Below are 17664 nucleotides of genomic sequence, written 5' to 3'. Positions count from 1 at the left end.
CGCCGCAAACACGCGACACTCAATCACATCCAAATCGCCGGTTACTATATGTACCCCGGGTCTCTGCTGCCAAAAAAATATTCACTTATTATATATCGTAGAATTTCACCGATTTGTGGCTAAGTTTTCATACCATTCATTATACGTTTTAATGATAATATTTTCTGTTTCTGTCTCCAAAATAAAATCAAGTAAATAATTACTGAATTTAGTATCTTTATATTAAAAATAGAGCAAGTCCCATGTTGGGCGCCATTCCTTCCACCGCTAATGAACACCGAATTATGCTGAGTTTAATTACACAGAATAAATCGTGGAGTCGGATCCAATTAGTTCTTGTACAAATATCAGTAATTGGTGTATTAATCGACAGAGCGAGTTCGGTTTTAGAGATGAATTCGTGACCTTTGAAATATATTTATTGAAATGTTATATATATAGCTTTCATAGCAATGTCAATTTTAATATCACTCCGCCAATTTATTTATGAGAGGTAAAAGCAAATATTACATTCTCTTTTAAATACGGAAGTATTTTGAACGAAGAATAAGGGACCTAAATAATTATATAACCCAACCATTTTATTAATTAAATATTAACTATAGTAAAATAAATTTAAGTATTTCGTAATGATTTATTTCAAACAATAAATGAAAGTTATATTACTGTATTTGCAATCTACAATGAGGTGAGAAATGATGCATAAAAAATAATATAGGTATAGTAAAAAATTAACATCTTAATATAACCATATATAGAAATATCAAATAATAACAATATAAATAATAATAGTCTGCTCTGAGTGTACTACGTTTATTGAGTCAAGATACTATTAAACACATGCCTAGATATTATACTTCAAATTATAGACTAAGTATAGTTTTCAGTTGCTAGCTGTTTGGCTTATGAAAGTGCAACCTCAAAAGTTAAATTATCTGAAGTAAATGCATTTAATTGCTTGTTGATTCACTTTAACTTTATGTTAGCAAACAAACTCAGCTAAAACATCCATCTTGATACCGTTTATATACTTGGAAACATTACACCTATTTTAAAATTATATATGCATTTTATTATATGTAGAGATTATTAACTCTATCAAGTTGCAACAATGTTTATTTAATTTTTCATTCAATCGTAAAGTATAAATGTACAACTTCCATAATAAACGTTAAACATTAAAACGATGCACTAATAGGTAACAGTTGAACAAAGCGTTAAATAATGTATAGTGGATTATGAGGTACCGCCCCCCACCCACGCTAATCTGCTTCGCTTTGCAAATTGGCGCCCAACGTGGGCCTGAATATTGCACGTCCGTCTGATGCGCCCTGATTCGAGAATTACCTCACATTCTGATTTAAGGCTAAATGTTTAATTGTTTAGTGCGATCCGGATTTGATAGTGGTTTAATTGCATTGCGGTTGAATTTATTTACGCGTCACGATTTAGTTATTGGATGAATGTGTGGTAATAATTTGTATAAAAGTTCATGATAAATAATATGACTAAAGTCGAATGTCCTTAATTAAATGCTCTAATATGTTTATCACTTAAATTTTCATGACCGCTTCCTAGAAAACTAGATTAAAATTAAATAAAACTACAATTAAAGTATATAAATCAAGTACGATTTCACAATAAGTTGTTTTTACAGCGGTTACGGAGAGAACGAGTACTCCATCATCCACGATACCACCATCAAGCACGCCCACCACCACTACCACCACTGTGACTGCAAGCGCATGTGCCGTGTGTTCGGCGACGGGTGCCACCAGGGCGGTAGCACCGTCGAGAGCCGCCCAATACGGGTTGGAGCCGTCGACGACGGGTGCGAGGGTGTGCGAGGCGTGCCACTGCCGCTGCGTGCGTGCGAGACGCAGCAGGTGCACGGTGCCCTCGTGTGCGGGGCCCAGGGCCAAGCGGCTGAGACACCTGCCGCCGCGCTGGCACGACCTACCTCAGGATTTAAAGAGGCCGCTCATGGATGAGTTTCGTAAGTGACATTCTGCTATACATTCTTAAAGATTATATTAGATTCACATACTAGATGTGAAGACGCTTCTGTATGTATGTTATGTGTATGTTGTATATATTATATTTTGCCTCCGTCGAAAAATTCACACATATATTATTGAAAAAAAAAACGAAAGCAATATTTTTCTTTTAATTGAATACTTGTCAAAACAAAATGCTAATTTATATATATTTTTTAATTCACAGAAATCCCAAGTGATCTTAGCAAATGCTGTCTAACTTGTTTCAAAAGGATAACCCGACGGCTAGACACGATAGGGGAAGGGGGTTCCGCCCCTGAACCCACAGAGGACGAGGCCTCCAAATTCCGAATACTGCTGCGGGAGCACGGCACCGCCTGGGAGAGGATGTCGGCCGCCAGTGGACGGACTCCGGCCAGTCTAAAGGCTTTCTACTTCACCTATAGAAAAAAACTCCAACTCGATACGTTGCTCAGTGAACGACAACCCTCGCGGGGCAGCGACACGGACGACAGCATACTAAGCTCTGGTGATACGGATACGGCTAGTGCGGAGTCTCCAAGACCTCCGCCGCTACCAGGGCCCCGGACCGATGCAGTGGCTCCCAGAAGGCATCGGCGGGATGAGTATGATTCCTCGGCTACGGAGACGGCTGATGAAGAAAACGACGCACCCAGTGCAAAGGTATGTTATTAATTAAATTTGGTAATACTGATAACAATTAACTTGTACAGAAAAAGAACTTGTTTCGTTCATTTTTTTGCAAATAATATGTTAAAAACCGAACTGAGGCATGTTTAGTTCGCGATACTGTTTTATTACTCGGCGAATATGAAAATGTTGCTCTCAATTTAACTCAGCGCAGCCTCTACTCCCTCGGGAATGCGTGGAACCGCATCGGAGAGGGAACGTAAGATTGATCTGTATTAGAGCGGGGCCTCTGTTATGATATAATATTAATTCTTTTTAAATAAAATAAATTGGCCATTTCGAGTGAATATATTTTTTCGATAAATGGAAACAATACAATTTTTACAATTAAAATAAAAAATAACTTTTGTACGAGGTGCGTTTGCACAAGCTCCTTCGGGTTATTGATACGTGACATGACATATTATTTCCCAAGGTGGTGGCGCACTTGGTATGTAAGGAATGGTTATTATTTCATACAGCGCCAATATCGATAGGCGATGTCGACTTACCAACACCACTTGATGGTTTTTACCCACCTAACTTTTTTTTAAATATAATTGTAAGAAAAAGTATTATATACATATATTAGGATGCCCATTAATTCGTCTCCGACTCGAGTCAAGCGTCCTTGAGTTTGAATATGAATCCGTGTGTCGCAGTCGGTGGCGCCCGCGCCCGCCCCCGCGCCCGCGCCCGCGCCCGGCGCCGCCGGCGGCGCGGCGAGCAGCAGTGCGGCAGCCGTCAGCAGCGCTCCGACGCTCACCATGCGCGACGTCGTGCTCAACATGATCGAAGTCAGCCTGCTGAAGAACTCCCGGCCGCCGCCGCTGCCGCCGCACACGCTGCACCACCAGCCGCCGAAGGTGCGCCTCGTTCCCGGCTCCGACATCGTATCGCTTGTACCTCGATGCGTCCTCGTCTCATTTTCTTGTTTGGACGCGGTGCAAGTAGATGATAAATTAGTTGTTTGATTAACTATGACTATTATCGTTAGTATTCGATTTTCAGATAGAAGTCGATTTGGTCGTGTTTCTCCAACTATATTTATTGATACCGTATTCTAAGAAATATGACAAAACTTAACTTGTATATTTATTTAATTAATTTGCTTTATTCGTTTATAATTTTACCGCGGCGAGTTCATGCTCACCAATCGATCGTAAGGAAGCGTCTTAATGTCAGTGATGATCGCCGCAGGTGTCGAGTCATGAGTCGCTGGCCACGCTGACGGTGGTGAGTGGTGCGCACGCGGGCTCCCCGCGCTCCCCACGCTCTCCGCACCGCGGCGCCACCATCACTCCGCTGCCGCCCGATGGCAAGGAGCTGCTGTTGCTGCACGTGGAGCCCCGGGCGCCGCCCCACGTGCCCGCGGAGCCGCTGCTCGACCTGAGTGTCAAGCGACCGCGGCACGACCTGCCGCCTAAACCTGTACGTTTATTATTTAGCACGATAAGAATATATATCGCACAAAAATTCTTAAACTCTGTTTTCATGAGTCGATCGAAAGGTTAACTTCGCAATTTTTTATCCATGACGCTTGTATTTACACCGTGCCCTCTATCCTCAGCCTCATCGGAACGCAGAATACGCGACGTACCGCACTCAGCCCGATCGCGAGTCCCCGACGTACAACGCCAAGCCAAAACCTGTGTCATCACCACGCCCTACTCTGAAGCTGTCCAATCCAAAGGGCTCCATCACACTGGGCACACCCGTCGAGACTCGGTTCGAACAGAAAACCGGTTCCATCACGGCCGGCACGCCGGTCCACGGCCCGCACCACTTGCCAGAGAAGCGGAACATGGACTACCACAGACGGCGGAGTCCCGGTGGCGCGTACTACGCGGGCGCCCCCAACCAGCCGAGACCGCAGTCACCCTCATTTTCAACGGTACCTTACGACCTTTTTATACCATCAAAACATTTCTGCTTATACTATTTTCTCTGATTTGTAAAACGACAATATATCGAGTATAAAGATTGATATTACTATCTTATAAATCGAGTTAAATTATTGTCTTCTAATAATTTAGATCGGTTGCGGTATCTGCAACCAGACAGCCTGTTTTTAACTATAATGTAATTCCAGGCGACGTCGGCGGCGGTATCTCGTGGACCATACGGCTTGGAGCGGCGGCAGATAATGCTCACCGACTTCATCACCTCGCAGCAGATGCATGGTGGCACGAGAAGAGAGCGCGCCGAGCCGCCTCATCAGCAGCACCACCAGCAGCACCAACACCAGCAACACCAGCATCAACACCAGCAGCACCAGCAGCATCAACCAATCCGGCGGGATAGGGACAGCGTGTCCGTCATACAGAGGCATACACACGCTTATTCTCATCCCCATCCTCCCCCTGGTAAGTTTTGGGAACGATATAGTACAACTGCTTATATGATTAATATAGACTCTCGAAGAAGGTGGTAAAAGATACCGATTCTAGTAAACGTACTATATTCACGTAAAATTGCCAAATGTTTATTGGTGCTTATTCACCATAACCTGGCCCGAATGAGACTACATGCAATGTCCCTTACAACAGGTCATGAAGCCTTCACATCGCTGGTGAACGCAGCGTCAGCAGCACCGGCTCTGCCCGTGCCGCGCACTCGTGAGCCCGAGCCCGCACCGGAGCCCCTACACCACGCGCACCCGCACCAACAGCACCAGCAGCACCCGCAGCACCCGCAACATCAGCAGCACCAGCAGCACCCGCAACACCCTCAACATCCGCAACATCAGCAGCACCCGCAGCACCACGAAATGAGGTATGTGGTCCTGTACGATGAAATTAGTAAATAATGTTGGCGTCAGTCCAAAAATTTTTTACTTTATTGTCTAAAGGAGAATATTTAAACAATAATTTAATTTTTCAATATAAAAAAAAATATATATTAACAGCTTGTCAATGTCCTCCAATTGCTAAGCCAAGACCTTACTGCTCCATTGCAGGTTACTTTACTTAGGAGATTAGTCAACATTTTGAAATAAAAAGAAGCGAATTTTTAAGAATATCGAATATTATCCGTATGTTCATATTTATATTACCAGTAAGATACTCTTTTTCCAGTAGAGGGTCCCGCGAGTTCGCACTGTCACAGAAGTATCACACGCAATACGCTACGGACCGACGCGCTCCACAACGAGACAGGTATTTAAAAATACTATACCATGTTTTACTACATATTCTAATATAACATCACTTAAATCGTATAACTATATTAATTATTTGTATTAAGAAAGTTATATGTATATATATTTACAATTGACTGTCGATTCATATGAATTAACTTCTTTTTATTTTCCAGTCGAGAACGAGGGATGGTACCTATCCAAGATAGGCATTACGTGATCGAACAGCACCAGCAGCATCCGCAGCATCCGCAGCACTCACAGCACCAGCAGCTTGCGCAGCTCCAGCAACATCCTCAGCATCCTCAACATTCTCAGCACACGCTGATCGATCGGCTTCACTTACAAATCGCACAGGTATAATAAAATAAGAGTCTCTAAAACCTTTTTAAAACAACATGGGTAGGGATGATGTTCGATTACTTTAGTTCTATTCCAAAACAATAAGGAATACTGATAATAAATCATAAATACTAAAATGTATCCAAGATATGATTAAAATGCATAACACAATTTCTGATTATCAATGTATACTAGTTACTTATTACATTAGGTGACATTGCCCCCCTGACAACGAATGTTCATTAAAACGTCTATATTTGACTGGCAGCGGTTTAGGAATACTATTGTTAATGCCTCTGGGCTATAATGCAGCAGTTTAAAGTGTCGATGTAGACTGAACGTATCTTTTAGCAAACCCTGGTTATGAGCAAAAAGTATTTCCAGAACGTGTCGAGCGAGGAGCGTCGCGCCGGCGCGCCCTACAGCCCCGCGCCCGCCAAGCGCCCGCTGCACGCGCTCGACCGGAAGGACGGGTACGTAGCCACCCACCACACCACTCGCTCGCATACGCACGCACACGTCCACATGAAGCCACTTGAATACACACGCACGCACACGTACACGCGATACCACTTGCACGCACACTCACACACACGAAGCCGTTCGCTCACAAATGCACGCACGATACTACGCACACGTACACGACCTCTCACATGCAGACCTTCGATACTTATAATTACTATGTGTAGTCCTAAAGCTTAAGATCATCTACTTGAAGATCTATCCTCCTTGAAAGATAAAATATACTACATATTTTTCTTTTTATGGTTAGGCTTACCATGATACCGACTTTTATTTATAAGAATCATGGGAATATGTTGGCCTAAAACGATTAAAAAATAATCAAAATCAAATGTCTATTTCCGGTTAGCTGTTCGCCTCACAGCCGGCCCGCGGTGAGCGTCGCAACGACAGTGACGAGTGTGGCGGGCGCGGGAGCGGGAGCAGGGGCGGGGGCGGCTGGCACCGCGGCGGCGGCAGCGGCGGCGGCGGCGGCTGGAGCGGATCGCACGAGACCTGCCGACAGCAGTAAACTCACCGCCGCCTCGCTGATCAACGCCATCATTACGCATCAGATCAACCAGACCTGTGACCAGAGATTCCCGCCGGTGAGTGTAAATACGTACATATTAAAACATGCCAATACATTATTAAAACAGTCATCTAGAACTATATTTCAAATAGTTTAATTAGCTAATACGATCAGATGAAATCAGCTGGGTAGTGTGTTAGATATCCGGCATCATTTTAAAAATATCAATTAATTAAACAACTATGTTTGTATTTTTTTAGTAAATACATTTAAGGACAAGATTAGACCTTTTATTGTACGATAATATTTTGAGTAAGTGGAATGAGTTACTTATACCTTATTGTTGTTGGGTCTAGAAGATAATCCGCGAAGGCGAGCAACCGGCGCAACCTCCACCCGACCGCGTGCTCGCAATCGACCATGGGCGTGATCGTGAACGTGACCGCGAACGTGAGCGCGAGCCCGAACGTGAGCGTGACCGCGAGCGTGATCGCGAACGTGAACGCGAGCGCGAGCGTGAGCGTGAGCGTGACGAGACACCGCCTGTGATGCACAAGAGCATCAAGCTCGGGGATCTCGCCTCAAACATCATCGTAAGGGACTTCAGCAGTCCCAACACCAACACACTCATGCATCATAAGTAAGTTGGTGATACATAAGTATCTCCTACTGCATGTAAAAAAATAATATATCATAAATTTAATTTTAAAAACATTACTTAAACATAATAATACATTTTACTTGATATTTCAGTAATCGCTTCGCCGTGTCGACGGCGGACACGTACGTGGCGAGCAGCGGCACGAGTGCGAGTGCGAGTTCGGGCGTGTCTGCGGATGACTGGCGGCGGGACGCGCCCAAACACGCGCCCTACCTCGAGCCCGTGTCGCCGCCCGACAACCACCACGCGGGGTGAGCTAAATCGATTGACGGAAGTTCATTCGAGATAATCCCAAAACTTATAATGGTCGTTTGATATATATATATAGCACAGAAATAATCCTATTTCTCGTCTTATTACAGGAGAGGCAGTAGTAGCGTCGGTGGTGGCAGCGGCAGCGGTGGGCGGCGGTACAGCGGCGTCGGTGGCGGCGTACTGACTGCCTACGACTACGTCACCACGCGCATAGTGGAAGTCATGCGCAACGATGCCGACGAGCGCGCCAAGCCGCTGCCCTTCCCCACCTCGTACGCCTACCCCTACTCCGCGCTCAACGTCGCCACGCCGGTCTCCGACGGTCAGTCTCCCTCCCTGCTCCGCCAAGCCTTCCCACGTTCAGCAAGCGCTTCGCTAACCCTCCGTCCGCCCGCAGGTAGCACGGCGGTGAGCAGCGCGGCCAGCGTGTCGAGCGGGGCGGCCCCGCTGCCGGCGCCCGCGCAGCCCGAGCCGGCGCCGCTCATGTCGGCGCAGTACGAGCCGCTGTCGGACGAGGACTGACGGCCGCGCGCCCCGCCCGCGCGCCCCCCGCGAGCCTAGCGCGCGCGTCGCCCGCCGCCCGCGCCGCCCCCCTCCGCGTCCGCGCCCGGCGGGCGACACTCCGTCATCCGCTACGGGGACGGCTACCGTGGATGATACAACGAAAGATAATGAGTTCACTGCGAGTGCAGTGACTGGAGGACTCGAAGTGACGATCGTCGCGAGTGTCGGTGTTCGCGAGCGGACTCGGCCGTGGATCCCGTGCGCCGGCGAAGTTTTTATGTAACGAAGCAGGGATGCAGTTTTCTGTGGAGAAGCTTTAATGGACGATGTTCGTATTATCCTGTGATCGAAACGCGATTTTACGTCGATATTTCCGCATATAGACTCCATTTGCCGATATTTTTTTTACGAGCGAAGCAAACTAATCGAATAACACGCGCATATTTTTATGTACGACTCTGAAATAAATGAAAATGTATGTAATGATTGTATATAGTTATGTAAAGTGAGAGGCGAGCGAGCGAGGAGGAATCTGCTCGCGACGAGCTGGCAGTCACTCGGCATTACTGGCGGGATGAGTGATATTGTTACATATGACTACAGAGTGAGATGATGTGAATATTCAATTGTTATTTATTTGTTATTTTTTTCACTTATTTCGTCTTTTTAATGTCGTAGTGACCGTAATGATGAATAATGTGGAGCGAAATGGTATATTGATAGATGTGATTCTATATACCAGAATACAAGATAAACGCGACCATGTATTTATAATCTGTGTCGTCTCGACTCACTGAGATAGAATAATCTAACGGTTTCTGAAAGTTTAGCATTACTACGTGCAAGCTGTCAGATGGTCAGAGTCTACATTATTCGGCATTATGAGCGTGTTCGAGAATTGAGATGGCTATATTCTATGTAATACAATATATAGCACTGCCGCTGCGCATACCTCAGTAAATTTAAGTGGCAGCCACACATTAGCGAAACTGTAATATTGACCCAGTCTTCCATCTCAACACCGGTAGCGTAGGATCGCCGCGCGTCTTCGTCCATGTCTACACCTAAGTACTTGTAAATTGTGTAAATGATAGTTTGTATAAGTTATATGACCTCGCCCGGGCATTTCGCAGATTCCTCGCTCACGGGCGTTTCGAGGCGGCCATGCCGCGCTAGGCTTAAGGATTACAAACGATAAGTTTTTTTTTGTATAGCTTCGCTTCGGATTTCGCTGTCGCGATTATCATTCGAGTTAGTATACGCGTAGTTGAATTTTCATTTGTCTCGTGTAAATAGCGCATCGATCGTCTATGTATAGTTCGCCGACGCAGCGAAGTCCGGTCGACATATACATACGTATACATAGTGTAAACACGGTTAACGAAACGGTAAATTATATACATATTGTAAAAGTGTATGGTTATTATGTATACATACTGTGCATTTGTAATTATACAGGTTAGTTTAACGAGTACGATAGAGATTTTCATTTTCTAGTTAGGTCGGTCCGAGGACCGGGTATAAATATTGAGCGGGAGTGGGTTATGAGTGCGAGAGTGTCCGTGTGTGTCCGTGTGCGTGCGCGTCCGTGTCCGTGACCGTCCGCCGCCGCCCGCGCACTGCCGTCTGACGTCTGACGTGTCCGGTCGCTGGTGAGCTGCGTGCGTCTCGAACGACACCCCAACATTGTTTTCACTTAAAAATAATTAAAACGAATATGTTTTCAATAAAGAACAAACCTATTTGAGTTAAACGTAAAAATTGTGTTGACATTAATCATAAATCGAGCCGTAGATAGTCTTTGGTAATTGAACGGAGGTTGGACACGCAAGCGGGTGTGGTGTTTGTACATGTCTTTCAAATATTGTGAATAAAACGACTGATTAACGTAACTAGTGTCCGCGAGGCGCGCGGCGGCGGCGGCGGCGGCGGCCGCACACATTGTGATTTCTTTATATAATGTAACGTACTAAGTAGTCGAAAGAGAAGATAATCCTTGTAAGTCCGATCTTAAGTAAAAACAAAGTTTTGGGAGGACAGATCAATAAATAAGATGCAAATCTATATTGTTTTTTATTTTCAATCATTTTACATACATACAGAATTTAACGTCAATATTTTTGCTATTATATTATATAGCGTTTCTATACAACATATACTATACTAAAACTTAATATTTATTCAAGTTCAATGGCATAAGGTGTAAAGATTGTATTGATTGACTTTTCAGTTATTGATCTTGTTTGGTTACTATATTATACACTATACTGATTATTACTACAGAGTGCCCGGCCTAGACCCTACTTTACCATGGCCCTTTGCCGAACTGTCATATATACTCAAGTCTGAAGTTATCAAAAGACAATGGGATTTAGTCATAGACAATTTTACAACTTTTTATTAATATTTAATATTCTTAAAAAAGATTTATCAATATATTTAAATATTCTATGCAATTTGATTATAGTTCAGCTATATTATGCACTAAGTACATACAATTCCTCATGAATATAACTTTTGATTAAAATAACTAGTACAATACGACACTATTCCAATTAATTTAACTTAAAAAGTCCTGATAACAATTTTGTCCATATTCAATCGAAAACATAGATTATTTTAGAGATCGACCAATGACGTCAGATGATTTCAAGGTCAAAGTTGTTTATCTTTGTACTCTAAACGTTAAGTACGTTACATACATACAAAAATGTTTTATACCTATAGCACACATACATACTAAATTATAAAAAGCATGCAAAGATACGATGATTGATTATTAATAATGATAAATAATAAATTGACTGTTGCTTCTTTACATATTTTCTTGACCGTAATATATGAAAAAAATATATAACCGCTTTGTGAGAAATTGTGATGCTTATAATATCACACAAGGAATAATCTTTTTACTACTGAATACTCATCAGATCGGGTTGATCTCTTTAGGGTGAAATATGATTATACACACGGTTCCGAAAAGATATTGCTATAAAAATTAAAAAACAATTTATTGTTTTATTATACCAGATAAAAGTTGTAGCTAATCTTTAGCAAACTAATTAGCTGGATTTATATTATAAATACAATATACAAACATTGCAGCTTTAACTTCAGTAACGACTATAAATTTGATAATACGTAATTATAAGTTCTCTACTTTTCATTTGTCGTTAGTTTGGTTGCGTGTTATTGAAGTACCAAGCGCGTGACCCTGTTTTAAATAATTTACGAGTTCGTACTCTATTCATTATTTATTATGGCAAACAAAATAGTAATTATTATTTTTTATTTAAAGTGTACTTATTATAAACTGAAAAAAACCAACTGACTTCCAAAAATAAACATTGGTTTATTGCCAAATGAGCGCTATGACCGAAAGTACACGCGTGAGCTATGGGAATCCAAAAAATCGTTCATGGACTGGAGTTACCGTATTTTCCGCCTACCTAGTGCTTCTTATCGTAGAAATATACATCGAATTCTATGAAAAACAATCCCATCTTCGAGTTTATCGCAAAATATGTGACATTCTAGATAACTTTAAATAGTGATGTGTCAAAACAAATGTTCACGTGCAAGACTGTATAAGGTATGAAGATATTGTTCATGTTCTGTTAAAATTAAACAAATTTACAACTGTCTGTCATTTAACATTTTTTTTTTATTATTATTTATTTATATCGAATTTGTTTAACGAATCAACACCAATGCAAATAATAACTACGTTTAATCAATTGATTTTTCGCGGAACCCTTTATAATTTTTGATAAAAAATATTAGTCTGCCCCTGCCAGAAATACGTTATTTTATTAAAAAAGATCCCTCTTTCTTTCGTTTGTGGCTTTAGACCTTTCTCAAATTACTCGCCTCGTTCGCCTTAGATCGATATTTTTGCTTGCTTTTTACTTTACTATTTATTTCCGTATTAAAAATTTACATAGAGCCACATTTTTGCATTTCCGTATTCATACTTTCAGATTAGTTGGATTAAAGTATCTATCATTTTAGTCTATATACCTAAAACTTTTTACCTTCTCGTGCATGTAAAAATCACAATAAGCACTGCCAAAATTTAAGTATTTTTCAAAATAAAATTATTCTATTTTGTGATATATCTAAAATTTAATGCTACTTATTAAATATTTTATTATTGTTTTCCTCTTAATCTATACTAAAATTATAAATGCGAAAGGAACTCTGTCTATTGTCTGTATGTTCCTCTTTCACGGTTAAAATACTAAATCGAATGATGAAATTTGTTATGGAGCAAGCTTGAACTGCAACGAAGAACATAGGCTACTTTTATGCCTAACAAGTAACACCTGACGATAAAAACTGACCCCTAAAACGCGAGCAAATATGCAGGAGACAACTAGTTGTGTGTATCGTGTAAGTAAGTACCTATTAAATAATCGTTTGTTTATCATTAAAATAAAAAATATATATTTTTAAGCGACATTGCCAATCAATAATTATTTAACTCTTATATTAAAAAATAATTACCAAATAAGGCATATTACTCTAGAAAAGATTATAAGATGCCAAAAAACGTGGATTATTTATAATTTTGTAATTAAACCGGTAGAAAAAGTAACTATTGCGATTGCCGGTTCTGTTCCGTAGATAATACATTCTCAATCAGTATCTTCATTATCAGTTTAATCTTATAAGATGTCGATTCAAAAGAGCTTCTGACTCCTAAGATTGAAATAAATTTTCGATTGATTCTAAGATACTAGTTTACTTTGTTAGTACAAAGGTGCATACTGTTGCAGTAAATAAATATTTTAAGTAAATATACTAAGTGCGATTTGAAATGTCTTCTCCTGTCTATCCATAATTTAAATTAAAATATTAACGCAGGAAATAAAACAAGATTATAAAATTCAGTTTAGTTTAATATGAATATGTTTGATAATGGTATGATACTCACGGTGCAGTCACTCGGTAACAACAAAAAAATACTTGTATCACAAAAACATGTAATAAATATTCGATAAAATGCAATAACCAAAGATTTATATAACATAAAAATAACTTTAATAAAATCATCCACACATCAATTAAACTTTCGAAGGGTACAGCCAGGAGATAGAAAAATTTAGACATTTTTCACTTACATTCTTAAAATCTAATTTATATCTTACAAGCAGTAGTGTTTAACAGTTATTGAGTAAAATTAATAATTTACATACTTTAGGTCGAATTGTCTATATTTGGCTAAAACACTACTTTCGAAGACTCGTTTCGTATGGATCTGGTCTCCAAGGCTCGTGTCATAGATTTTGAGTTTACTTCTTGGCGAAATCCTCACCGGTCTTGATGTTCTTCTGGAGTTCAGGAATGGCAGCCTTGAGGAGTTGCTTCTCGTAGTCATTGAGTGAGCCGAAGCCGAGGTTCTTCTCGACGCCATTTTTGCCGAGAACTACGGGGTTGGCGAAGTAGGTTGCTTCTGTGAGGTCTGATTTAATGTACGCGCATTCAACCACATTGGATTCACCCTGATGGAAGATAAAAAACAATTAAACGAAGAAAAATTTTATAAATATTTATTGCAAAGCTTCTTTTGTTATGAACATTTTCGTAGTAATTATTTAGTTAATTACATTAATGGCTTTACCTTAAGTCCCCTAAGTACGGAGCCGGTGAGCCTCGCTCCAGCGTAGGCCATCGACAAAGTGGCCGAGCCGCCGCCAGCCTTCGCCTTCACCACCTACACATAGACACAAACTCATGTAAAGAAACAGGGAGGTAGCTTCACACAACGTTATAGAGGGTTCCTATGTAATTATAATAAAAAGGAAATGGTGGTATTACAAAATGTTAGTCATAATCAAAATAGATAAGATACTAAACTATATTTAAAGTAAGTAAAAGTAAGTGGGTGGTAAAGTAATTGCAATTGAACGAGGAGCTGACCTCGGTACCAGCTTCCTGGATCCTCTTTGTCAAAGCATCGATCTTGCCCTGGTCGGATAATTTGACGGCAGGCTTGCTCTGGCTGAGCAGGGGAATGATGGTGACACCTGAGTGTCCACCGATGACTGGGATGCTGACGGTCTGAGGGTCGACGCCGTTGATTTCTCCAATGAAGGCAGCCGCTCGGACAACATCTAATGTAGTGACACCAAGGATCCTGTTAGGGTCGTACACTCCAGCCTGAAAAAAAAATTGACTTAATAAAAATAATGAAATATTAAATTAAAAACAGTTCTCAAAAAGTATATAAATTTAAAAATTCAACGATGAAAGTTGAAAGTTTAATTTTTTTTTTGTTTCTTTTCTCATAGCTTATAATAGATTATAAAAATTCTGAAGAAGTCTTAGAACTATTTCCAAACTAGGTGTGATGTGGGAACACGTATTGTAGGAGGAATTTTATTATCAATTAAAACAACACAACTTCACACTTCTATTTTATCAACAATATTTATATAAAACAAGTGCTATATGAATTCAATATATAATTTATAGCATCAATTGAAAAGTAAGCACAAATATGTTTATACAATTATATGAAATTGGTGTCAAGTTATTGCAATTATAGCAATATAATAATAATTATTGGTATTGAGACAATATGCACACCACTGGCATTGGTTGGAAATTGTAATCTATCTTTTATAAAATTTGTATAATATTTTATAAAAAAAAATCTTGTTTTTTTTTTCTTTTGTTTAAAAATATTATCCATTTCTGTTTTCAAAGAGTTGCAAATATTACTCCTTCCTACCTTCCCACATGCAAAACTAGTGTCAATAACTACATTGGAAGCTAAGACTTTTAACCTATGACATTGATCAAAATGCATCACATAAGATTTATGTAAAGTTTTTAAAATAAAATTGCGTCAATAAACTTAGTTTCTGAAATTATATTTGCCTCAATTCACGTTCATAACCTTCTTATCACAATCCGTGACACTGAAATGTACGTGCCCTACTCAGTCCCCTTCCTGCGTATGTATTTCATGAATGGTCTACATGTGTAAGCTAGATACACTTATCATATATCTTAATATGATAGAAGTTCACAAATATAATAAATATATTACTTGTTGTTTAATGCACAAGTATATAAGCACAGCAGTACAGAGTATGTCCTGATAAAAAGCTCACTGTCAATTAATTAGCCCAACCTTGAATTTACAGAATAGACCTTAATATCTGCTGCCTAACTCTAGCAGTTATATATTTATATACACTTCATGGCTAATAACTTTATAGCTATATACTTAGATTTGATTTATTTTGACCACATACCTTCTTCATGACCTCAGAGGCAATAGGAACCATGGAATTGACAGGGTTGGTGATGATAGCAATAATAGCTTTCGGAGAGTTCTTTGCGACACAAGCAGCAAGATCCCGTACAATAGATGCGTTGGTGTTGAACAGATCATCACGAGTCATACCAGGCTTGCGGGGTACACCCGCAGGAATCACAACCACATCGGCACCTAGGGTGATAAATGAGAGCTAGTTGTAGTTTCATATAAACTTGTATTATTTTGTTTAAGTTATTAAAATCTATGGGTATCAATTATATTATATCCTGCACTGTATATATTTAGAGAATTGATTGAAAAATATTTAATGGAAAATTTTAAATGTAAATAAGATTGATCCAGATTTCTGACCTTGATATTGTAATGCACAATGATATTCACACAAATTCGACATACAAATCCTCAGCACAGCTCGACAATATATATAGGAATATTGTACATTTGATTCTAGCCATGCCCTGTTGAGTTTAAAATTCTAATACAAATATAATGTTAATAGAAATAGTAATTGAGCCGAGATAGTGGATTAAACATGTCAACCTTTGATGTAGATCAAGGGTTCAAGGGATCAGCCCAAAGAAACTCCCTTTCCCTATAAGATTAATCTAGATAATTTTTTTTTGTGATGCAATCATCACAAAAAAAACTAAAATCCACAGAGGATCAGATGATGCATATATTATTTTTAATTAGTCAATTTATTAGTTGATATTAAATGAATGTTTCATATTATGTTAAAATATTCTATTATCTTCTTATCATTGAGTTCTTTGAAACTATTCAATAAAATAGGATATATTAAAATAGTATAACTAGTGTCATAATTAATAGTATGAACTTCATTTATTACCTTAGCTCTGTTTAACAATAGATTTAAATATCGTTTAAAATATACCTTTGATTTGCAATTTCGATATTAGTTAAAAATATAATTCCAATTGGTGATAAAATATTTAAATAATACAATATTAATGTGTGTAATACACTTTCTTTAAATTAAAAACTATACATGGAATTTATATTTAGATTTATTTATAAGTTTGTACTTGACCTTGAGAGATATGTACAAGAGTATAGGTTATGTTTAGTTATGTAACACTCTTAATGACAATTATACACGATTTTATGAATGAACATTGTATCCTACCTTTGATAGCATCGGCTAGTTGATCCGGGCCTTGGTGTCCAGTGACCTTGGCAGGGGTATCCATGTGAGAGAGGTCGACACCCACTCCGGGGGTAACTGGCGCGATATCGTACAAGGCAAGCCGGGTAACCAGCTTATTTTGCTTCAACAACAGCGCCAAAGGCTGGCCAATGCCACCAGCGGCACCCGCCACCACCACTTTGAAGTTTTTCTACAAATCATTTAAAACAATTTACTTAAACATATAATTGCGTGTGTTGTAAAATGAAAAGAATAAGCAGGGAAAAAGTTAATTATTTATTAAATTGAAGGTTTACCTGTGATGAGGTGGAGAAATTTTTAAGCCCATTTTGAGCGGCCACTGAGGCAACTGGTTTGATTGCGCGGGAGAACATGTTTTCACGTTTAGTACAATGAAAGTTTAAATAAATTGAACAATTCTGTAATTACACGACGGACCCCACGACCCGGCCGACCTTTGTGACTTATGTGAGATAACTAGTGATGTAATTTTACGTCACTGTACTCGTATGATATCGTTAATTTGTTATCTGACACTAAAACTCGCATTCATGATAAAATGTTTTTGTATTGTACTCGAGCCG

The 17664-nt window shown here is 39.8% G+C and overlaps 2 protein-coding genes across 7 annotated transcripts in view; one reads left to right on the top strand and one right to left on the bottom strand.

Annotated features, from left to right (window-relative positions):
• LOC125071855 overlaps positions 1 to 10685 on the top strand; it is a 110905-nt gene extending 100220 nt beyond the window's left edge. For 3 of the 6 annotated variants that reach the window (XM_047682263.1, XM_047682259.1, XM_047682264.1), the window contains 15 exons: positions 1658 to 1996; positions 2224 to 2681; positions 3350 to 3553; positions 3888 to 4118; positions 4258 to 4581; positions 4780 to 5053; positions 5237 to 5462; positions 5765 to 5845; positions 6003 to 6183; positions 6544 to 6641; positions 7040 to 7277; positions 7558 to 7841; positions 7955 to 8113; positions 8225 to 8439; positions 8515 to 10685. In XM_047682263.1, coding sequence (XP_047538219.1) covers positions 1658 to 1996; positions 2224 to 2681; positions 3350 to 3553; positions 3888 to 4118; positions 4258 to 4581; positions 4780 to 5053; positions 5237 to 5462; positions 5765 to 5845; positions 6003 to 6183; positions 6544 to 6641; positions 7040 to 7277; positions 7558 to 7841; positions 7955 to 8113; positions 8225 to 8439; positions 8515 to 8639 — 3437 coding nt within the window. In that variant the 3' untranslated portion in view covers positions 8640 to 10685. The remainder of the gene's footprint in view (positions 1 to 1657; positions 1997 to 2223; positions 2682 to 3349; positions 3554 to 3887; positions 4119 to 4257; positions 4582 to 4779; positions 5054 to 5236; positions 5463 to 5764; positions 5846 to 6002; positions 6184 to 6543; positions 6642 to 7039; positions 7278 to 7557; positions 7842 to 7954; positions 8114 to 8224; positions 8440 to 8514) is intronic. The other 3 variants (XM_047682261.1, XM_047682262.1, XM_047682260.1) reach the window with 3 other exon arrangements.
• A 2819-nt stretch (positions 10686 to 13504) lies between these two features.
• LOC125071867 (malate dehydrogenase, mitochondrial) lies at positions 13505 to 17556 on the bottom strand. The gene is made up of 6 exons (XM_047682283.1): positions 17377 to 17556; positions 17060 to 17270; positions 15887 to 16083; positions 14544 to 14783; positions 14245 to 14337; positions 13505 to 14125 (listed from the first exon to the last, which is right to left on the bottom strand). Exons 1-6 carry the CDS (start codon positions 17452 to 17454, stop codon positions 13916 to 13918), a joined length of 1029 nt encoding a protein of 342 aa, XP_047538239.1. The 5' UTR covers positions 17455 to 17556; the 3' UTR covers positions 13505 to 13915.
• Between the last annotated feature and the right edge of the window lie 108 nt (positions 17557 to 17664).

This window comes from Vanessa atalanta, chromosome 20 (genome assembly GCF_905147765.1).
Source record: "Vanessa atalanta chromosome 20, ilVanAtal1.2, whole genome shotgun sequence".
Taxonomy (NCBI): domain Eukaryota; kingdom Metazoa; phylum Arthropoda; class Insecta; order Lepidoptera; family Nymphalidae; genus Vanessa; species Vanessa atalanta.
The sequence above is the reverse complement of the archived record's forward strand: the minus strand, read 5'-3'. Positions and strand labels throughout refer to the sequence as shown.

What these genes read in the sequence shown, in the direction of transcription:
- LOC125071867 (XM_047682283.1), bottom strand. Translation starts at nt 17,454, where the DNA reads ATGTTCTCCCGCGCAATCAAACCAGTTGCCTCAGTGGCCGCTCAAAAT. An exon ending in ATTTCTCCACCTCATCACAG is followed by an intron (nt 17,271 to 17,376) that starts GTAAACCTTCAA and finishes AATGATTTGTAG; the next exon opens with AAAAACTTCAAAGTGGTGGT. An exon ending in CCTCTGAGGTCATGAAGAAG is followed by an intron (nt 14,784 to 15,886) that starts GTATGTGGTCAA and finishes TTTTTTTTTCAG; the next exon opens with GCTGGAGTGTACGACCCTAA.